At 41.7% G+C, this 23,498-nt stretch overlaps 1 protein-coding gene across 2 annotated transcripts in view; it reads left to right on the top strand.

The window, feature by feature from the left end:
* ADAMTS5 (ADAM metallopeptidase with thrombospondin type 1 motif 5) overlaps positions 1–23,498 on the top strand; it is a 101,983-nt gene that overhangs the window by 65,815 nt on the left and 12,670 nt on the right. Inside the window, exons 5-10 of one of the 2 annotated variants that reach the window (XM_085078157.1) lie at positions 3,215–3,382; positions 7,179–7,462; positions 8,547–8,730; positions 9,172–9,347; positions 10,004–10,179; positions 13,572–18,105. In XM_085078157.1, coding sequence (XP_084934283.1) covers positions 3,215–3,382; positions 7,179–7,462; positions 8,547–8,730; positions 9,172–9,347; positions 10,004–10,179; positions 13,572–14,142 — 1,559 coding nt within the window. In that variant the 3' untranslated portion in view covers positions 14,143–18,105. Of the gene's footprint in view, positions 1–3,214; positions 3,383–7,178; positions 7,463–8,546; positions 8,731–9,171; positions 9,348–10,003; positions 10,180–13,571; positions 18,106–23,498 lie in introns of those variants that run through there. The other variant, XM_085078163.1, reaches the window with a different exon arrangement.

Below are 23,498 nucleotides of genomic sequence, written 5' to 3'. Positions count from 1 at the left end.
CTTGAGGAGGATGGAAGTTTTACCTGCCTTGTCATGATTGCTCTGGAGTATTCCCACATTGTATTAGGGATATACACCCCATTCCTACAAGGTGTAGGGATCATTTTTGACCCCACTGCAGGTGTTCTTTCCTGTTGGGCTGTAGCAGGTGTTGTCCTTCAGCAGGGAAGGCTGTGAGGGAAAGATGTCACTCCATTTAGGTCATTGGTCTTTTTGGAATTTGGGATGACTTTACAAGCAGGCCACCTCCTCCTTGGCTACATGAGGGCAAACCCTGCCTCCTCTCCATCTGTTTCCTCCACCATTTCGTGCATTCCTACAGCATAACTTAACTAAACACCATCCTGCTGGTAAAATTATATTATGTCATTTTCACCCAGTGGGAACTGTCAGCACCAGTAAGATGCTTCATTAAGTAGGAAGCAGCAGATGATCTAGGAACCCATTCTCAATCAATCATCATTTTACACAGCTGCTGGGAGCCTTTTCTTTTTCTTCAATAGCCTGGTTTGACGTTCAGAGCCGTACAAAATGGGGTGGGGCTAAAACTGGCATTGTTTTTAAAAGCCTTCTTTGTAAGATTTGTATTCCTCGAGTCTTTGCTTCTCTCCAAAGCTTTCTCTGGAGCTCTGCTTCTATATGGGGTCACTTGAAGGATCAAGCTTTCTACTTTGGAAGGGAAGCACCCCACCAGAAAATGCCAGAAACCACCCTGATGTCACGTAATAACACCAGCATGGTCATGCATGTGAGGGGTGGTGGGGAGAGACTTCTTGAAGTGGGGAGGGAAGTGTCCCTTCCTTAATTTTTGGATGCAAAAGGATAAAGGGTGCAGGTGTTGAAGGACCATGCTGTTCTAATTTCTGTGCTAAAAAGAGCAAAACTTAGCCAGGCAGTATTTAGAGATAACACAGCCCAGGGATATTTTGAATTTTGATTCTTTTTAATGAAATGCAAAGCCAGGTTTCAGCGTCAGTGGAAGTTTGTCATATGCTTTAATCACTTCTAAGTTTGGTCAGAATGTCTTAAAAGGCAAAGTTAGGACAGAGAGAAATTTGTGATAAGAATTAGGAATTTTAGCTCCATAAAATCCTTTGAGAGTTGCATTCATAGTGTTGGTAAGCACGCATACAAAGTCAACTGGCAAATCAGTATGGAGAGCTAAAATCCATATATTTAATGCTATTATCCTCCCTAACATCACTGGTGGTTAATTTAAAAGCCCAAATACTGACAATCAGAATAATGTATTTTGGAAATCGTTCGCTACTTACTGCTTCTTTCCTTGTCATGATGTTTTTTTAAAATTATTTCTGAAAATTTTAAACATAACAAGGGAGATTCACAAATACTTTGGGAAGCTTCTCCTCCAAAAGGCTGAAGTCTGCCAAGTAAGTGACTTAGTTCTCGTCATGCTCTGGAACAATGGCCTGATTTAATATGACAAAGTAGACGCTGCTAATGAGGTGTGTCCTCAGCTCACCCCGTTTATCACTGTAAAGCATAGAAGTTATGCTGCTCTCTCATTAAAGGTGAATTCAGTAGCCTGACACTTTCCAGGAGATTACCCTCTTTCAGATTACCCTGCTTTTGCCAAAGTATTTGGGATGAAATGTTCTGTGCTGAACAGTGGCCTGAGAAGCATTTCATGTTATTTATTTACTCTGAACTTCTCCACAGAGGCTGTCCAGGCCTTTTTCTGAGGAGGGAGACTAAATTGCAGCAGAGTTATGAAGAAATTCTAAACCTCTGTGCTCAAAGTGAAGAGCTTGAAATTTGCCTGCAAGCTTTCTCATATCCCAAGGATATTTTATTATTTGGCTCTGTGAAGGAGAAAAAAGAAAGATGTCATAGGTAGCAAAGAAACTCAAGAGCTGCCCAAGTTGCAGAAGCATCAGCATTAACAGGCTTGTAAACATGTGTACTGTATTAAGTGTTTAATTATGGACTTACATGGGATGTCCTTCACAGAAATGAACAGTTCTGAAAGGTGAAGTTATGCAAATAGGGATTTGTATAGAGAGCAAAATTACATCTTACGTGGGTGAAGTGTTGCAGCTTGGTACCAGAGGCTGTGGCAAACTGGAATTCTACAAGAATTCTGCCACAGAGTTCTGGGTAGTTCCGAGTGACACTATAAAATGTTGAGCACTCTGAAAAATTACATTCTCGAGTTTCTAGTGGGCACCCAACTATCAATCACATCCCACACTGAAACAGTGCTGAGTGCCATAGGATGTTACTCAGCCAAGCTCTTTGGATCAAATCTCCAGCTGGTTCTATTCAGCCAGAGCTGTTTCGTACCAAGGCAATGACTTAGAAATGAAACTCCTTTTCCACTGGGAGAACATCATTGCCTTATTTCACAAACATTCTGCAGGGAAGTTAATTTCTACAACTGTGAGCACTCTTGGTTCAGTAAATACAATGTATTAAATCCTCAGCCCACTTCCAGAGAATTTGTTCTGTAGGTTAGAAGTGATGCACTGATTATTTGGTTACTCTGTCAGAGAGATCTGTCAGTTTGAAATAATAATGTTAGCAGTGAATTGTTTTGCTCAACACCAGTATTTGTCCTCAATGAAACAAAGCTGTTGTCATCTCTTCAAAACAAGTCTTCATGTGCTGTATCAGATTGAAACTTGACATGGACCTCCTGATAATCAGCTGTGTCTCAGTGCAGTATAAAAATACCACTATCAGGCCTTACGTAGGAAGCATTGCCAAAGAAAAATGGTTTTACCTATCTGGAAAAAACCCAACAAACTAACTAAAATCTTGCCGAATTTGTCCCTTTTCAGGTTTCTTTCTCTGCAGTGGCTTTTATGGGTGGGCTTTGTCCTTATTGTTGAAGCATTCTTGGTTTAGCCCTGTATATCTTATTAATTAACTTCTGGCATAGGCTCAACATTTGGAGTGTTAAGTTCAGGCTTGAGCTCTCTGCATCTTTATTCCCACTCATTCTTCTACCTTGTGTTTAGTTGCATCATAGATACTTTTGATTTTTATCCATTTAAAAAGGTGTTGTAGCACCTTTCTAGACAGTTGCAGGAAGTTTACAGAGTAAAGTCTTTTTTTCTGAAGGTGACTTGGAAAAACAGAACTAAATTATTAATATAAATGAGTACAGTTCCCTTCCCTCACGTGACTGTGAGCTCCAGCTGGTAAACTCTGCATAGGCATATCACATTATTTATTTGCTTCATTTCCACAGGGCACTTGCTTGGGCTTTCCCATGATGACTCCAAGTTTTGTGAGGAGAACTTTGGCTCCATGGAAGACAAGCGCCTGATGTCCTCCATTCTGACCAGCATTGATGCTTCAAAACCCTGGTCCAAATGCACTTCAGCAACTATCACAGAGTTCTTTGATGATGGCCACGGTATGTGTTACCACTCTTTGTGGCAGCTACATTGTACTTTCTCCTGTGAATCTATAGTTTTTAATAAGAACATTTTGTGGCAGCTTATTTGCTAAATATGACATTTACCCCTTGGGGAATAAGTACAAAAATTTCCTTTTCCAAAAGTGGAAATAAAAAAGCATAATCTTCCCTCTTTAATGAATTTTAAAGTCTTCACTGTGCTCCCAAAGCAACTGCAGTTATTAAACAAACCACTCAAATTCCAAAATGCTGAGATAAAAATGACATAGTTGAGTGAATGGATCAAGTTGTTATGGTAACCAAAATGCTTATGGATGAAAAGTATGGTGTGTTTGCTGAACGTAAAGGTTTGCTTTAAAATATTTTGTTGGCTGATTTCAGTGCTCTCTGAAATATTTTTCTCTGAATGACTTAATTTCTTCTCTAAATTTTATTAGATCCATTAATCTGTACTATCCTGTTTTATGGTCCATATTGCTCTGGCATTGATTTCATATTACCACATTAATTTCCACAAATGAAGAGACCTTTCCCTTTTTAGTTACTGAGGTAACTCTCCCACCATCCATGAATGACCTCTCAGAGAGTGTAAGGAACTCTTAACTGTTTTCTCTTCAGTTCATAAGTAGTTATCAGTCAAGTGTGTAGTCTCTAAGAGTTATTGATGATGAATTAATCTGTAGCAAATTTGAAATTCTCATCATATAGGTCCATAGTCCTCCGGGAATTAATTTTATCGCTGATGCTATTGGTGTTATTTCAAATACATAATATTTCGAGAATCTCTATTCTGGGTGGATCAGCCCTTCAGAATCAATTTCTAATGCTCTTCTTTTCACTAGAGATTTATAATTTTGCTGTTATTTATTTTAAATCTCAGATCTGTCCTAACAGAACACAAGTGCCATCCATGAAATAGAAATGGAAGTCAGTGATTTGACTGCAAATGCTTTGAAGACTTGATTTGACAATCAGTGGCCTCTGCAGCACTGGCTGACCTCGCTGGGTGCATGAGTGGTGCTGAATGACACCATAAACTCATTTTCCTCAGCAGGGAAACACCTGACAGCTGAGTGCACTGCAGACCCCAGCATTACATAAAGTCAGCTGAATAAATCCCAGCAGAAATGTCTCGTCCAAGGTCAGCCAGGGGCTGGGGAGGATCAAGGTGCTGATTCCCTGTCTCCTGGGCCCTGCTCTGAGAACAATAAACAGCTTTGTCATGATATCACCATTTGTTTTACACTCACGAGATGACCCCAGACAACAGTTTGACATTTAGGAAGAAAAGGCTGGGTTTGTGTCCAGAGCAGACTGACATTTGTATCCATCTGCTTTTAGCAAAGCCTTTCCAAAGGTACTAATTGCCTTTATTGTCATGCCAACCACCAGCCTGTGGGATGGTTGCTTGGGACTTACTGTGTTCAGTCCCAGTGCTCTGTGCAACCTGGAACAAGGACTGTTTGTATTTTAATTAATTTATATCCTGCTTATCTGCTTCCTGCACAGATCTTGTTCCGCCTCTTTTTTTCCCCCCAAGATATATTACACATAGCATTGAGAGAGGTAATGAGATGGCTTAATTAGCACTGTCATCAGCCAACAATGTTGCTCTATTCCAGGGCACAAAGATGTTCTTTGGTGCCCAAGACAAAAAAAATGGGAATAGCAGTATGTACATGCTCTGGATGTTGAAATGTAGTGCAGTGAATGGAAGCCCTGCCTGCCCTTCCAGCCAGGGGCCGCTCTGGTCTTTCTGACAGCAGCAAGCAGCAGGTTGGACCAGCTGGTGGTAAAAACACCTGCATTTCCTTGCAACCTGTCCAAACACACACACTGCTACTATCTATCCATGCAAAGATGGGGTTTTGTCCTGTGGGAAATCTTTAGGGCCTTCCCAGTCTTCAGTTTTGAATTTATGGTGTGAGACTAGCTGGAACACCTGGCTTTGTAGAAATTACACATCTTTCCTCAGTTAAGAAGAAGTTTGGATCTTATTCCCTGTGTTCTGGAGGGGAAAAAATGCTATATTTGCTGTGTGAGCTTATGAAACCTGTTTGTTATTTGTTTATGAATGGGTTTTAACTGAAATGATTGACAGATGGGTATATGCAAGGATGAGACTTTTCTTTCTTTTCTCTCTAAATTTGTATTTCCAGTCAAATTGAAGTGTTGTTATGATGTTTTAAAATGCTGAATTAACAGCTCTGCTTGGGAGTTTGGTAAACTTCAGTGTAAGTGCAAAAGCAGTGTTTAAGCTAAATGTTGGCATGCTACAACCTTCCCATCACTGCCCTCCCATTTTAGTGGCTTCCTCTCTCCTCACAAGGTATATGAAGGAGGATTTCCACTGTTACTTACTTTTACAAAGCGTATTTTGCCAGAACTTTTGCAAATTCCCTCCAGAAACTCCAGAGAAAAGACAGGTGCTTCCTCACTCCTCATCATGTCTCTAATATTTGACAGTACACCAACCTTTGAGTGCTAAAGGTACTTTTAATTATCTCATGACAGTTAGCATTGGCACGCCTTGTCTGCATTTAAAAAGTCAGCATAATCCAGATTAAATATGAGGCTAGGGTAAATCAGGGTCAGCAAATGGAACACATTTAACAACATGGAGAATTTTTGGTTGGAATTCATCACGCAGAAAGAATTTTTGGCTAATTTGGCTAATTGGCATTAGTCTTTAGAAGGGCAGAACAGTTGCAGTAAGTGTGTGTTTTGGAAGGAAAAGTCAAACTATTGAGAAATGGGGTATTTGCTTTGCTTAAATTCCCTGCCATAGCTTGAAATTCTATTCCATTTTGTGTAAATAGTGAGGGTTTTATAGATAGGCTTTTTTCAGCCATGATGCAACTGAAGAACACTGGTGTGGATTCCAAAGTGAGGTAAACTGTGGTGAGTTATTTTGGCCGAGGATGAGTGAAGCTTGCCCAGACCACATATCCCTTTCATGAAGTGTAAAAGAGGTTACACTGAATAAAATAGTTCTGCATGTCAACAAGTCAGGTTTTCAATAGTAAAAAAACCAGATATCAGAAGATACCTAGAACATAAATGTGAATTCTCATTTTTAGAGTGTGCCAGACAAATCTTGACCACTGCAGACCTTAAAACACATATAGAAATATTTATGTTCATGCAGTTTTTTCTTCCAGTTATTTATGTTTTTTTGTATAAAATGGATAGCTCTTTTCAAACTAGTTCCATAAGCAGCCAAGTATCTTTCCTTAGAAGAAAAGTCCAGTCCAGATTTAGTGCCAATATTAGTTTTGATATGCAGCTTATATTTTTCCTTTGGCCTGGTAGAATTTTTTTCATTTTGTTTTGTTTGGATTTTTTTGCCTCAATGGCTACAAGATCTGTGCTTTTTGATATTTTTGGCATTCCTTTAGAAGCTTTACTATTTCTGACATCCTGATTTAAAACTCAAATGACAGCTGTGCTTCCTTTGAGTCTTGCTTACACGAGTCTTGCTCAGACCTCAAATCACAAACTGATAAATAGCACAGAATGTGTTCCGAGTCATCTCATAAAGGAGTGAAAGGCCAAAGGGACCTTAGTAGAACTTGATTATATTTCAGGATGGGAATAGGCAGCTCGACAGCTGGGTGAGAACACAGTGGCAGCAGTTTTACCTTGTGCAAAACCTGGTGCCACCTCAGAGTCTTCATGTCACCATCCTTTGAAGGAGGTTCACTCTCACCGGAACGACTTCGCAGCACTGCAGAGAACACTGGGAAACAACAGTAAATAATGGAGTAAATAACAGCTTGACTTGCTCTTTTAGGGAACTGTCTGCTGGACCAGCCCAGGAAGCACATCGTGGGCCCCGAGGAGCTGCCGGGGCAGACGTACGACGCCATCCGGCAGTGCAAGCTGGCGTTCGGCGCCGAGTACACGGTGTGCCCCGGCATGGACGTGTGCTCGCGCCTCTGGTGCGCCGTGGTGCGCCAGGGACAGATGGTCTGCCTCACCAAGAAGCTGCCCGCCGTCGAGGGAACCCCCTGCGGCAAGGGAAGGATCTGCCTGCAAGGGAAGTGTGTGGACAAAACCAAGAAGAAATACTACTCGGTGAGTTACTGTCCGTGACCCCCGGGGAATTTCCGAAGGCGCGATCCTCGGAGGTGCTGATTTCTGTGGGAGGGAAATGGGCTGCGTGGAAGTCGGCTTGAAAGCTGCCCTGTTTTTTTAGCACATAATTGGGGTGTTGTTGGTGAGGGTTGTAGGAAAAATGCTGCTGAGTTTCAGGAAGCGTGTTTTTTTCTTGAAGTAGGAAAGCCTTCATTCCTGGAAAACTGGGAGCATCCTTTCAGAGGAGATGATTTACCCATTCAGTAAATCAGTTATCAGGGCTTCTTGGCCATTGAATGAAAGATAAATTAAGCCCTCATAATTTAAGCCCTCATCTGAAAGGCCCCAGGGCCCTAATTCTAATGAAGAAAAAGGCAGATAATCCAGAATATAATTTCTGGAAAGTTTATGCTTCCAGAGAACCCCTGTCTACTTTGTAAATCTGAAGGGTCCCCATGCTCATGAGAGCTGTCAATTGCACAGTTCAGATATTTCTAAAATCACTGGGTAGACAGCCCCTTCTGTTACATCCACAGAAGAGCTATGGACTTGTGGAGCTTTAAGAATATTTGCAAACTATGAGAGCCATTCTAATCAAGCTACAGCCTTTATAACACCCTTTTAAAATGGATTTGTATACTTCTGTGTGCTACTGCAATACCGTAGCCAATTTAGCAGAGCTGACAATTCAATTACCTTGCTGGTAATTCAAAGAAATACCTTCACATCACAATAGTTGGATTTAATTTATCTTAGATTAGCAGTATGGATATATGCTGGGAACTGAACCCCTTGGAGCCAGTTTAAGGGGCCTTTTCGGTAGGAATAGCAAAAAATAAGAGAGCAGCATATGAGACTATGGGTGTGTTCCTGAAGAGGCTGAAGGCAGCTGTGTGGACCAAGGCCCACCATGGCCTCTGCATACACATTGTAAATAAGATGTTGTCAATGTGCAAATAAATGATAGAAATGGCCAAGGAATTGCCTTCAGCTGAGGAAAGCATTAGCAGTGACTTTGAGATGTAACAGCTCCATTCATGCTTGGATGACGAGCTCACCTCCCGCTGTGCTGTGTGTGTTTCAGGCTTCAAGCCATGGCAACTGGGGGTCCTGGGGACCCTGGGGACAGTGCTCCCGTACCTGTGGGGGAGGAGTTCAGTTTGCCTATCGTCACTGCAACAACCCAGCGCCCAGGAACAACGGGAGATACTGCACAGGCAAGAGGGCCATCTACCGCTCCTGCAACGTCACTCCCTGCCCCGCCAACGGTGAGTGCCCTCCTGCTCCAGCCTGCCCCTCACACACACTATAAACCGATTATCTGCCCTGAAACCACACAGCAAAGGTGTGTGGAGACTGTAGTCTCCCCAAAACGTATTTACCAAGGCAAGACACTCATCATTAGTACAATATCCTAATTTTTCACCCACACCCTGCCCTGGATGCCGTAGAGAAAAGGATGCTCGAGTGAAAAAAAGCCAGTCCTCTAAAATGAAACATAATGCAAACTTTCTGCCTTTAATGCTTGTTATGCCATGGGGAGATTTCCAGGCTAAAACAGTTGAGGGATTGGAAGGCTAGTTCTAAGTTAAGTAGTAGTGTGATGTAACATAAAAATTATGTAGAAAAGAAATTGGAATAATAGATGGACGTAATGATATTTGCAGTGTGGTCTGAAGGAGCCACTAATGATATGAATAATTCCACAGCTAAATCCTTTCGACAAGAGCAATGTGAAGCAAGGAATGGCTATCAGTCTGATGCAAAGGGGGTCAAGACTTTTGTGGAATGGGTCCCCAAGTATGCTGGAGTACTGCCTGGAGATGTCTGCAAGCTCACCTGCCGAGCCAAAGGAACCGGTTATTATGTGGTATTTTCTCAGAAGGTAATGGCAGCTCCAGTCAGGGTCTCATGCTCCAGTTCAGAAGTGTCCCATATTTTAGAAATCTTTCCCTACAACCAGGGAAAAGAAGTTAATCATATGGTTCAAAGATTTAACTGTGTGATTTGTTTTAATGGTTTGATCCAATGGTTGTACATTAGGACCAGAATTGAGATAAGTTCTTCCACATCTCAGTATGCGAATCCATGATAAATATGGGCCTCTCTGCACTAGTTTGTTTTCAGTAGTGGATAAAGGGATTTCTGCCTGGAATTTTCTGTCATTCTGGGGTTTTCTGGAGGAGAAAGAGTACCATGAGGAAAAGAGTAAGTTCAACCCTGAACTATGTTTACAGAGTCCAGAGTAGCTCTTACACAACCAATTAATATAGGATAATTAGCCAAGTAATACAGATGTGACCTGTGGGCAGTTCTGTCAGATGCAATCCAAACTGGAATTTATCTGTTCTTGCTTTTGTCCTTTTGCTAAATCTCATCTGCTTTTGTGCCAAGAATATTAGAGAAGCTCAGTCTGTTCTGTTAGGGGAAGTGACCTGCTCTGAGCAGGGGACATAAATAAGCAAGTGGGGCTTGCTAGGTGGATCCAAGAAGGCAAATCTTTCCTGTGGCAGTTTAAGCAAGTTTGATTTGCTTGCCCAGGTGACTGATGGCACGGAGTGTCGACCCTACAGCAACTCAGTGTGTGTCCGAGGGAAATGCATCCGAACGGGCTGTGACGGCATCATCGGATCCAAGCTCCAGTATGACAAGTGTGGGGTGTGTGGAGGAGACAACTCCAGCTGCACCAAAGTCATGGGAACCTTCACCAAAAAGAGGTACTGATCTCAACAGGAAATGCATCTTGTGCAAGTAGTAACTCCGCTGTGTGCTGCTTGCTTTCTGTCTCTAAATGCAGTTTGCTTTCAAATGGAGAGAAAAGCACACTGCCTGTAGATTATTGCACATTCCAGATGTGTGCAGCTGGCTCATAGCATTACTCTGAAACTGGCAAAGCATCAACTGGAAAAACACTGCACCCAGCTCATTTCTGATACAAAGTGCCAGTAATGCAAGTGAGCACACCGTCAACAGGAATTCTGTCCAGAGCAAGGCATAGCAACTTGTGCCACTTGCAAATCTTCCTGTGTCAGATGGATTGTGGTTCCTAGAGGACAGAGAAAAAGGAAGATAGGAATGAATCAGAAAGTTGTTGGGATCAGAATTATCAGCGTATCTCTGAAATTTTGCATTTCCCACTTATTGCTGCATTAGCAAGTTACACCCTGAGAATGGTTTTTCATCTCATCTATTTTGAGTGGCACTGAGGACATCCCACCTGATTTTGTGAGACACAGTCCTTTTGTAAGTAGTGGGGAGAAGCAGACAGCTGTAAACACCTTCCTTAATCTCTGAGAGAGATTCTACCCTAAAATTACCTTTTGCCACTGCTGGGTATGTGTGGAGTTCAGGTAAATAGATGAGATACCAGAAGTATCATAGGTTTACTCATGACTATATCCCTTCATATCCCCTCATCCCTTCATATCCATTGGCATAATATCAATCTCCAGATGGATATTTTAAAGTCAGAACATTTATAGCAGTTATTCATATGACATTCTTCTGTCAGAATTCACCTTGTCACTGTAATAAAACTTAATGCAAGTAAAATAAAAGGAACTGCTACCATGGGTTTCCCTCACCATACTGGGGGAAGTACTGATTGATAGATCAACCTCAATTAGGTCCTTTCTGTCTGAACTAATCTTTTTCCCTCTTCAATTCTTAATATTCATAGAAAAATTGGGATTTTTAATCATCATTTATACAGATTCCAAGGTCTTAAAGGACTGATAGAAACTTCTAGTTGACAATTTCTGCTCAGGATCACTGACTGCATGAAACATCTTATATATAAACTTGGTTTTGTTTTATATCTTCCAAATTCTTACACAGCCTATTGAAAGCTACCAGAAGTTGAAATCTGACTCCTGGAATGACCTTTCATTTCTATATATTTCAACAGACTGATTAATAGCAGTCAAAAATGGCTTGCAGAGTGAATTTATTCTAAAAATAAACATAACTAATCTTCTTCTTGGTAAACCAGCAATGATTGCTCACCTAACAGTGCCAAAACACCTCTGCCAAAAAGAATGGTTTTTCATCCAAATTAGTAATTACGTAAACCAAATCTTTTCCAATTTGTAAATATTGGAATGTCTGGGATGTCTAAATGAGGATGACAGTGGGAGATGTATTTCATGTGATTCAGTAATAATCAAGCTCCAGGAAAAGTTTTAGAGGGGCTCCATGAATTTCAGGGAGGCCAGATTTGTATAAAAGATATACTTGGAAATTGAGAGATTTATTATAATTATCCCTGTGAAGTTATCATCTTACTCCTCAAATCATGCTTCTAAGTGTCATGAGAATGGCCAGAGGGTAAAGTTATGTTCTAATATGATTTTGATTGGACTTTGGACTGCTGATTTATTTTTACTGGAAAAGTTGTTTGAGGCGATTCTTCTCTGCAAGTAATTGATGTTAAAATAAACCCCTGATTAAAATAGTGAAATCTTAATTGTCTGTAAACTGTTTTTACAGTTGTGTATGAAAGGGCAGTGCTGGTAGGAAAATTGTCTTTCCTTCACTGAAAAATGACAGCTCCCTTGTTGCTGTCGATTATAAACCAAGCTTCAGAAACCTGGACATTAAATGTACAGGGAAACTTAAATTTACAAGGCAAAACCACTATTTCCCATTGCAGACAATTGCCATAACAACATTTGTTTGTATTTTCTTTCTTTTAAAGCAGGCAAAACATAATCTTCTGGGAAATCTGCTTCCTAAGTTTTTGTGTTTTTTTAAAAGCTGTAAAGCCAAATTATCAGGAGTTGGGAAAGAGAATTAATGCTGCACATGGTTCTCTGTGCACATGGAGAGTTACAGCTCTTCATGCAGACAACTTGAATTCTCCAGGACTGCTTGTAGGTTTTGAACAAATGATTTTGTAACTTTAATGACATGTTTGAACTGAGTTGTTCTGGCAATGGTTGTGTAAAAATATTTGTTCAGTGCTGTAGAGCAGAGTCCCCAGCCTGGGATTCACACCATATTCCTCCAGCTTGATGGAGGTGCTAAATCAATGGAGTCTTAAGTCATTGTCCCATAACTGCTGGAAATGGCAGGGGAGCAGCACAAATGTTTAATCTGTAATATGTGCAGTCTCTACTTGTGCAGCCAAAAGTTCTCAAAATTAGCAGTCTGTTCTTTAAACAATCCCAAAGGAGACCCCATTACTTTTATGTATTTTTAATTTCTTTTCTCATTAAACCTTTCAGATATGAGATACTTGCAGGATGGTTTGGTCATGGCTTTAGGAATGAAAATACATCTCCAAAGTGCAGCTGGTAGCTTAGAGCTATGTAAAGCCTTTAGATTTTTTTTCTATATATCAGTAAAGTTAAAATAACATACTTGAGATAGTGATAAATTCCAGCACACTTGCAGTTTTGAATGCTTGTCACTTTTGGTAAAAAGGTTTATTATCTTTTTCTAAACCCCATTTAAGATACTTTATAAGTAGTAATGTAGAGAACTCTGTGATAGTACAAATGAAGCATTTGGGTGCCCCTCTTATTAGACACTTGACAATTAATCTTTGGCTTTATGAATTTCAAAGTAAACAAATTTTTTCGCGGTGATCAGGATTATTTTTAAATGTTCCCAAGGTACCTCTACCCAGCTGTTCCTCTGCTCCTGCTTTCCTTAATCATCATTATAGCAAAGACAGCAAGAAACAGCTGTAACCAATGCATATCTCATTATCTTTTCCTTGGCAGGCAGCGCGTGCATCGTATTTCATATCTCCCACCCTTTGCTGAAATCTATAAGCTATCTGTTATTTTTCATTCCTCTGGTATCTGACCCACGTCAAACTGTCCCTAAAGCTAAAGATTAAGCAATCTGCAAGAAGTGCAGTAGAAATTTCTTGGAGAACTTGAAGAGCAGCACAGTAGGCCAACAGCAGAACCTGGTTAAGTTAACGTTAGGGAAAATCCAGACGGATTCAGGGCCTGAACTGAAACTAAGCAAGATGTTGTCCATAAGTTGGACTCAATGATCTCCAAGGTCTTTTCCAGCCTAGTTGATTCTGTGATTCTGTGTCATGCCAGTGATTTGCAAGGCATTGCAGTGAGACTCTTCTTCCTTTCCCTTCCTTCAGCAAGGGCTACACGGACGTGGTGAAAATCCCGGAAGGGGCGACGCACATCAAAGTGCGGCAGTTCAAGAGCAAGGACCAGAGCAGGTTCACTGCCTACCTGGCCCTGAAGAAGAAGAACGGTGAGTACCTGGTCAATGGGAAGTACATGATCTCCACCTCGGAAACCATCATCGACATCAACGGCACCGTCATGAACTACAGCGGCTGGAGCCACAAGGACGACTTCCTGCACGCCATGGGCCACTCGGCCACCAAGGAGATCCTGATCGTGCAGATCCTGGCCACCGACCCCACGCAGCCCGTGGACGTGCGCTACAGCTTCTTCGTGCCAAAGAAACAGGGCCAGCTGACAAACTCTGTCCCCAGCAGCGGTGGCGGCGGCAAAGTGACTGTGCCTGCCGCGCAGCCCCGCTGGGTGACGGGGCCCTGGCTGTCCTGCTCTCGAACGTGCGACACGGGCTGGCACACCCGGACTGTCCAGTGCAAGGATGGGCATGGGAAACTGGCCAAGGGATGTCTGCTCTCCCAGAGACCCTCAGCGTTCAAACAGTGCTTGCTGAAGAAGTGCTAACCTGTGGTGGTGACCTTCTTGCAGAGAGGTTTGAGTAAGCCATTGTTGACATACTGGTGTCAGGTCTGCCCAGACAGAGAGAAGCAAAGGCTTCGATGTGCTTGCGTTCAGTCTCTAATTATGGGCAGAATCTGCCTGTTTGGACCAAATGAAGATGTGCACTGCTTTAAGTAATAGTAGGGTGGTCTTAATATGTCAAAGAAAGTAAGCATAAAAGTTGTTATAAGCCCTCTGTGTCTGCAAAAATGTAAAATAAAATAATGCAAAAGAAGAGAAACTAGTGAATGGAGGATCCTGGGATATTTGAAGGTTACAGAATCATCTCCCCTTTTTCACCTACCTCTACTACAGTATGTCCTTAGGAAATGTCACACATCCCCATGATCCCACAGTAGCTTATTTTATACTGTTTTGTAAATATCTTTCATTTGGTATATCACTTCATATCACTTCCTTCTATTAAAGAAATCAAAAGACAAACTACATAAGCAAAATGATTGACCAAAGTATATCTGTAGCCCTTGTGGACTCGGTCCATCCTTCAGAAAGGGCAACAGGTGTTTTACTGGAAAATGAAGAGCTTGCTGCTGGTTTTAAAAAGTGATACTTTTTGGTTTTGACAAAAGGAAATACGTTTTCATGGTAGGGATTTCCTGACAGCATATCATTATTCTCTGACAAATTCTGTGACAAATCCTGTGTTTGCAGCAAAATCTGCAGCAGCTGGCAGAGCAGGGAACCCCACACTGCTCCACTACCAGGAGCATCAGCAGCTCCTCCTCATGTGTGTCAGGCATGCACAGAAGGAGGAGTTGGCTGCCAGGACAAGTTTGTGTACACTGTGCTTGTAAACCTCTCCCTGGTTCCAGCTGTGTCACAGCCTGGGGTCCTTGTTGTCACTGAACAATGGCTGCCAGAGCTGCTCCTCTCCACGAAACAAAGGCATACTGTATTTTGTAGAAAACTATTTAGAAAACCAAAAATTGCAGGTGAGGTAATCAAGTGTCTTCTAACTCAGATATTCTGAGGCTGTGTTCAGCTCCTTTCTCTGTTATTTTCTCTATGGCTTCCACCTTGAACCTAACAATGTGTAATGTACCTACATCTTTTCAAGAGGCTATAAAGGTCAAAAAAACACAGCAAGCAGTTAATATTTTATCACTGTTTTGTCCATCATGTCTAACTCTGGTATTCATCTTACCAGCAAAAGTTTGTAACTATTTGTCTTTTTTTTTTTTTTAATGGTTCTGTGTGTGTTTTGGGTTTTTTTTTAAAGCTATCGAAGGCATTCATGTTTTGTATATCTACCATATTGGGGAGGAAGAGGGGTCACTGGGAAGTCAAACCACATCAGGATGTGGAGGACTTGTCCAATATCAATAAGACTGTTTCCACAGCACAGGCAGTAGCTGGTAACAGTTTTCCTTGGCTGCAATTCCTGAATCCCATTATTGTCTTGTGGAAGTTCTGTGACTGAGGATGGGCATTTCACCATGTGCAGGTGGAAGCCTGGAAGCAATCCTGTTAAAATTGCTCTCTTTAATATCAGTAGGCTTTGAATTAGGCCCTAAGATAACAGGTACCAAAAGAAATGGCTAAAAAACACTGATGAAAGTAGAACCCCATCTGTCTTTTATTCCCTTGCTCATCCACACCAGAGAGAAGGACACTGCAGGAGGATTTTCAGACAAGCCTCAGCTGTAAGTCACCGGTACTCAAGCACTGAAACACCTCAGGCTCTTCTGAAAATCCCAGGCATGAAATCAGCAGGGAAAACTTGTTGGAGTGTGGAGCAAGAAGGGCAGGTCTGACTCCAGGCTGACACAAACATGTTTTTGCAACTGTGGCATGTTTGTGTGAACTCTTAAAAGTCATGTGATGATTTCAAAACAGCATAGAGTTGCTACATCTACAACTGTGAAATCTGGAGAAGGATCTGGTTTTTTACCCTCTTTTAAATCAACAGCACCAAGGGCAGGGCCTTCTCCTCTGTTAAATGGATTGCCAGCAAATGTTATTAATCAGCTTCAGCTTTCAAAAATGGTGTGGCCTTCTGTTCAAGAGTAGTCCCTATGCAAAATTCTGGATCCTGAGGAACACTCTCCATTGAAGCTTGATCCCAACCTAAGCACTGAGATCAAGGCTCAGAATACTTACAGAGTGCTGTAAAGTAAACATTTCTGCCTCCTCTGCCTGTTAAAATAAGATCACTTTGAAATGCCATATTTTCCTTTCAAGTAATCTAATTTTTATTCTTCTATGTGTATTACACATGTCCTAGAACCTCTCCAAAAAGTGTTAACAAGTAGAAACCGTCATGAGAGGAAAAATCAGGAGATTTAATGTGTCTCAGCATAGACTTAACATTTGTCTCAGCATACAGCTGCTGCATTAAGTGGTATTTGTGTTCTGTCTCAGTAGAGACAGAATGTGGAAGTATTTGTGTTTGCATCATGGTAATAATTTGTTATATATTCAGCAGGCTGAGTAAAGCTTTTGGAAGCTATCTAGGCATGCTATATGCGGGTAAAAATTTAAAGCTTCCTTAGATCATGAGTATCTTTTAAAAATGAAAGAGTTTACTTAGAAATAAATATGAGAACAAGCCACTGTAGTTATTTTTACCCTTTTCACTAGTGTAGCAATGAAACAACACAAGCAAAGATGTGAGGGGGCAAAAGGGACAGACCAATGCAGGACCCTGAAAGTGTAAGATAAACCAGGTCAGCCTGCTGTAGTTAACACTTGCTTTGTTTAGGTATTCCTAAATCAGATTCCAATTCCTAACCATGGCTATGTCAGTCATGGCTGTCCCATGATGAATGAAGAATTGGTGCAAGGTCTGTTCTCAGCTGAATTCTGTGTCACTCACACTTGACATCATTGTTTACATTTCTACCCAGTGGTGCACAGCTGGATTCATGCAATGCACCGAGGGGATGGAAACACGGAGCTTTGCTCTTGGCACAGCCAGGAACAATCTCAGTGTTAAATTCACACTGACTTTTGGACATATTTCCAGTGCCCTTAGGTGAATTTGCACCCCTGAGCATCAATGGGTTTTGCAGCATCTGCTTTTCACAGAAGACATGCTCATTGAGAAAAAGCCTGTCATCTTTGGTTTGAATGTGTACAAGAAACTAAGTTTAGCTGCCCTCCTGTGGAAACAGTTTTATCACAAGGGGAAGAGGGAATAATCTTGTGGATTAATAACAACTGTTAAAAAAAAAAAAGCAACACAGCACTGAAAAAATAAAATAATTTATTGTTTTTACAACTGGTATGTGAACGGATGTAATGAATTTATTTATTCTTATTTAACAAAATACCAATTGTGCAAATTCTATATTTAAAATGTTTTGCTATCGTCTCTGTCTCTCTTTCTGGCTCTCATTTAATTTATGCTTCGGATTTGTGTTGAAAGTACGCCTTGTGAGTTTACATAATATATGGCACTGGTCATTTTTTGTAAGATTTTATTTAGAAAACTTTCTGCATGAAACAGGAGTATATGTGTATACACATGTACAGATGTATTTTCTTTTTCTGCCAACATCTTTTCCTTAGAGAAGCTGTAGCATTTTAACTCGATGACACCTCGTGCTCCAAGCTCCTTGGTACACTTCAGAAATCGCTCAACTAGTAAGTCCAACAGGTCTGTGGACCAAAAGAAAGCCCCATAATGGCTCCTGAAGAAAACACGTGCAATTTATGCTGGAGACTTCAGAGATTGACCACCTTGTCCTATCCCTTGATTTAATTGTAGCAGTCTTTTAGGAACTGGGAGTCTTCTCCATGTGGATGAAGTTCCTCTGAGTTGCCAGGACTCTTCTCTCATGCAGCTTCTTATGTTTAAGTGACAACACTAAAGAGAAAACACTTGGGTTTCTCTTTATAAAATAGCTTAAACAACATATGATTTGGTTTATGAGGATTGAACTATTAAAAAAGCTTATTTTTCCATGTTTTCGCTCTTTATATACATATATAACTATGTATATATGGCTATAAAAAGTCAAAAGCCCAACTTGGAAGGCTTTGCAATGTTTTACTTCATTGTATTTCAGCTCTTTGCACCAGATCAGGTGAAGTTAGATGCAAAAAAAGCCAGCAAAGCATGTTTCCATGAGAATAATTTGCTCCCACTTTTCATCCAGTACAAATGGTGCAGAACTCAAGGGAACTAGAATTAGGTGCAGTGTGAGGGGAAAAATGCCATGGACAAACCTCCAGCTTTTCTGCAGTCCATTCATTTACCTGTAGCCCCTGTCCTGCAAGGGCAGCGCTACAGACTGCACATGCACAGTTCCAAAGTGCTGGAAGTCACCTTGCTCCCCACGATCAGATTCCACTCAGCCTCTCTGTGCAGTGGGTGATGCTTCCTCACTCAAGGCCCAATCCAAAATCCTAGGGAATACAAGGCTGGGCTTTGCTGAGTTTAAGGGCAGGGTTTAAACATTTTACAAGGATGGATCATGAATCATTGTGGGCTTTCAGCAGTATGTTCAGGTGAATGTTTCTCCTCATCCCATGCTGTTACCACTGAGGGAGATGGAGCCTATAGCAAGAGGCAAAGTTAGATTCTCTTGGCACAGGCTGTGATTTTCAGGAAAAGAAAAGTTGCTTGGTTTTGAGGAGTTTGTTCCTCTTTTTAATGAAGTGATTCATTTTTATAGAGCTGCCAGAGTGCATCATTGCATTCATACTTGCCGTGTGCAACATTTTCAAGGTGTTGTGTTTTTTTTTTCCTGTGGGTACCCTGATACAACTTGTACAGTAAAGCTAATTCAACATTCTTGTTTTGAGTCATGTTGCAAAGGCTGATACTTCAGGTCTATCATGTGCACCAGCAACGACTCTTAATGTAAGAGAGATAATTTGGTCCTCAGCTGGGCACCGCAAAAGGTACTTTGGGGCTTAGAAGGTTTAACCACAAGTTTAAGCACAAGTTTTCAGTGATAAAATATGAAAATTCCTGAACACAGGTGAGTGGAGTAAGAGCTTCTCCCTACACCACACCAAATGTCCCAACACCATCCCAACTGCTCTGCACTCTGTGGAGTCACAGGACAAAACTCACAGCCTGTTTTGCCCTGGAAGTTGTCTGTGGAGGCTCAGAGTTGGTGTGGACAGTAAAATCGTCTCCCCAAACATTAGCCTGGCATAGGCCATGTTCAGACACCCGTGGCTAAGTGCAGGTGCATATTTTGTGTGTGTGCAGGTGTGTGTGAGTACTTAGGTCTCCATCCCTCCCACTCCCAGGGGAAAAAAGTTGCACTGGGTTTAGTTATACCTGCGTAAATGTAGAGTTACTTCATGGCATCATTTGGCTTTGCTGGAAGTGCTTCAGGCTTATACCACTGTAAGTGACAGCATAGTTTCTTCTTTTAATTTATATTTACTGGTTTACACAATTTATCATGTGAACTGTGAAATCTTCCAGCAGTTTATCTTACGAAACAAAGTGACAGGCAGGCATACAGGCATTGTTAAAATCCCATCAGATACAGGAAATAATATACTGAATTCAAATCAGTTGGAGACAGGGTATAATTGTGTAGAGCGATAAATTTAACTTCTGTTGCCAGGTCATCTGCTTAGCATCAGATAAGAGAAAATGAACGAGGTATTGCAGGGAAGACTAAGGGGAAAGCACAAAGTTGGCTTTGCTTGGTTTACTTCATGTGCCTTTTTATGCACTGTTGGTGTCAGCATATTCTGGGAAGTCACTTCGTCACCTGGCAGAAATACCAGTACCCTTTGAGAAACCAAGATGTCACAAAGCTTTTTTTTCATCCTAGTCTGTGTCTAATCAGAGGGAGTTAACATTTTTAGAGCACTACTGTGTCAGCCAGTTTACATCCTAAAAATATGTTATGCAAAATATAAATTCATTTGAACTGAACTGTGCGAGGTCTACACTGTACTATGACACATGGAAGGCCAATATTTTGTTTTGTAAACTATTACATATGTATAATTTACCAGTTGTAATCGTAAAACACTTGACTCTGTGATTTCAGTAAAAGTAATAAATACAAACTGTATCATAGGTTCAAAATACTCGTTTATATGGTATATTTGGGGGCCTCTGTTTGCTGTTTGTGCCCCACTGCAGGCAGATAAGCATAAAGAGCCTGAGCATAAATTTAAGGTGTAAATATTCTTCCTATATGTGAACACTGCATTTTAGTTGTGGTGGGGTGGAGTTGTAGCAAAGTGTTTGGGGCATTGTGTAACAGCAGGAAGGTGCAGAAGGTGGTGTTTGTTATGAGACTCATAATTAGCCATGTAAACCAATCTCAGGGCAGTAAAGACCTGCCAGAAGGGGTGATGTTGGTGCCCCCTGTGAGCTGGTGGCACAGAAAGGGGAGAGGTTTTTTGGGGGAGACAGGTGCAGACAAACTCCAGTGGAAGTGTGGCTCTTCAAAGGCACTATGACAAAGATCTACTTTTCTAATAGAACCTTGTAATTAATTTTTCATGCTGATTTCTGGCTTATCCTTTCGCATTCCACAACACTGAGGCGGGAGTTTTTCTTGTTCCCAAAAGGATGTTCTTGCCAAAAGTAAAAGCAAACTCATCCTGTCTAAATCTTACCCCTTGTGTGTGTCCAATCCATTGATTGCTGGTATTTTTATGAATTTGGGATTTTGCCTTTTAATAATTTGGAGAGTTTGCTTTATTTTGTTTTACAAAATGTGAATGAAATGGTTTCTTACTTATATGTGTTTATATATGCCTAGGCATAACTCTTCTTCTTAGGGTGTTAAACAATGGCAGTGAAGTTTTACAGAGCTCTCAGTACCTATTGAGGGGCCCAAGGTCTTCACAAAAAAGTGTTATCACCACAGGGATACATCAGTGCCTCCTCCACAGCTTTGCATTACAGCTGCAATGTCACCAAGAGATCATGGCAGGTCTTGCCTTCCCAAAATTCTATTTTCATTTCCCACTTTACAGTTTGCAGTAGCTCAGAGAAAGCCATTTCTGGCAGGGGAAATCCATTGGTGCACAAATCAAATGGAGCAGACACAGCATTACAGACTTTCCCAAATGTCCAGCGCTGCCATAATCCCATTACTGTGCAGGGACTGTTCTGTATCAGGAAGATGAACTCATTCTCTCTTAATGCATTTTCCATCTCATCCTATTGTGACATTTCACCTCTTCAGAAACTATCTGTAGTTACATGTGAGGAGGGAGATCTCTGCTCCCAAGATTCTCAACTTGTAGACCCAAATCTCATTTTTAGGTGGGGATGCAAGATGGATTTGATCCAATTGCAGTCTTCTAGCCAAACCAATCCTTTTATTTTTTTTTTGAGAAAAGAAAAAAAAACAGCATAAGTTTTGGAAATCTCAGAGTACATCCAGTAATCAAACTAGAAAATGTACAAGTCTTTCCACATTGCTTACTCTGTTACCTCACTCTCCTGTGCTCTGTGAAGTTTAAAGCAATAAATTTATCATACTTAGACCACTCAAGTATGCAAGGACAGGGTTGAATAGTAAATGCGTGGGAAAAATAATTTAACAAAAGCCAAGGAAAAAAATACTATTTTCCATGCTTAGAGGGCCAGGGCGGCAATGTCTTTGCTTTCCCTTGATTTTTCTGGGGAAAAAACCCACATCTAAGAGAAAACTCACAGACATTTTCTTAAGCAGCTGCTCAAGAAAGCTTTGTTGTAGCAATCTAAGGCTGAGCTTATTAAACAGACATTTTGGCCATTGCCACCGTAGTCTGACTGATCCCAAGCGTTGCTGAAGAAATGCAGCGAGGCAGGGAAGCTGGATGGAGTTGTGGAACACGTAGGTGTGGGAGAAAGAGGGGCGAACAGCCCTTACTCCTTTGAAGGCTGAAGCTGCTGGGCAGCAGGTGCTGTGCCCTCTCCCGATGGGATGCTTCCCATGCCCATGGATCACTTTGCTTCTGATCAGAGGCCAAACGCCCTGGTGAGCTTTGCAGATGTGAATTCTGCCCTAGTAACCACAGAAGGGCCAAACACGTGTGTTCATGCACACAAACTACATTTTTGGGGGGAAAAATGTGCAAATTGCACCTGACTGGCAGTGCACCAGAGAGGCCCATTGGAAAGCAAGCCTGTAAAGCCACAGAGGTACGGGAGAAGGACATCCCAATGAGCACCAGGACAATCCTGTCGTGCCCCAGAGCAGCTCTTGAAATAACTCACATCTTGAAATAGTTGAGAGCTGGCAGCAGGCCACCCCTGCAATGGCTGAGATGGCAGCTGCCCAACAAACAGGCTGAGTTACCTAGTAAAGGTGGTCTGTAACTAAAGGGGAACAAAAATTACCCTGGAAACGTTCCGAGAGCACTTTAAAGTGGTCGATGTGAGGCAGGGCCTACCCGCTGGAAGTAGGCCTTTGCCGAAGGCCTCTGCGCTAGGCCGCGTCTCGTCCAGAACAAACAGCGCCGGTGCATTCTGTGTGGGCTGCAAGGAATGTTTGCTCTCTGATATTTATGTGGCATGGTAAGATCTGACAGCCATCCAGAGCGGGGTTTGGGGCCAATATTTCATTTTAAATACATGCTGCACACAGGGAGAAAAGCAATGTGCAATGGCATTGCATCTGAGGGTGACCCGAGCGGAGACAGGCTCCGTATGGCGAACCAGAGAGAGGTTGTTTCGACAGGAATTTGAGCTATGAAAGGATTTAAGGGGAAATTAGCAACCAGTCTGGCATTCAGATGCCAAAATACACAGGCAGGCTTGGCTGCAGAGGCACGCTGTAATGCTCCTCAGCTTGGTTTCAAAGGGAGAAGGGAAGTGGCAGGAGCTGGCTGTGGAAACCTCAGCCTCTCCACGCACGCAGGGAATAGAAAATCTCCATCACAACACCACCCCTTTGTCAGCATAAAATCAAACACTGAGGAATTCTGTATGAAGAACTTTTCCTTCCAATGGCAAGAGAATGAACTGAGGGATGCTTTGTTTCCCTCTCCATCAGAGCATTTAGTATTTTGGGATGAGCTTGTTGTGCATCTTTGGCTATTTTTTCCCCCAAAATAGGCCAGGCAGAGCCAGAGCCAGGAGCTAAGGCAAGCTGTGATGTTGCTGTGGAACAGCTTTGCCTTCAGAAGATCTCTGCCTGCCTCAGCCTGCTCAAGGTTTTCCCAGTATAACTCCAGTCTCAGGTTCCTCTTCCCCAAAGCCTGCACCTTCTACCCCCGGAGCCATTTCCTTTGGCTGCATTCATAATGTGTATTTAAATCATCACCTGGTTTGCTTTCAGAGCTGGTCAGGTTTCTAGAAATATGGAAAAGAGGATGTCGAATACCAAGTAGATTAGGAAAAAAAAACACATCAGCAAAAAAAAAAAAAAAAGGAGGTG

This window comes from Lichenostomus cassidix, chromosome 1 (genome assembly GCF_008360975.1).
Source record: "Lichenostomus cassidix isolate B80296 chromosome 1, HeHo_3.0, whole genome shotgun sequence".
NCBI classification, from domain to species: domain Eukaryota; kingdom Metazoa; phylum Chordata; class Aves; order Passeriformes; family Meliphagidae; genus Lichenostomus; species Lichenostomus cassidix.
The sequence above is the reverse complement of the archived record's forward strand: the minus strand, read 5'-3'. Positions and strand labels throughout refer to the sequence as shown.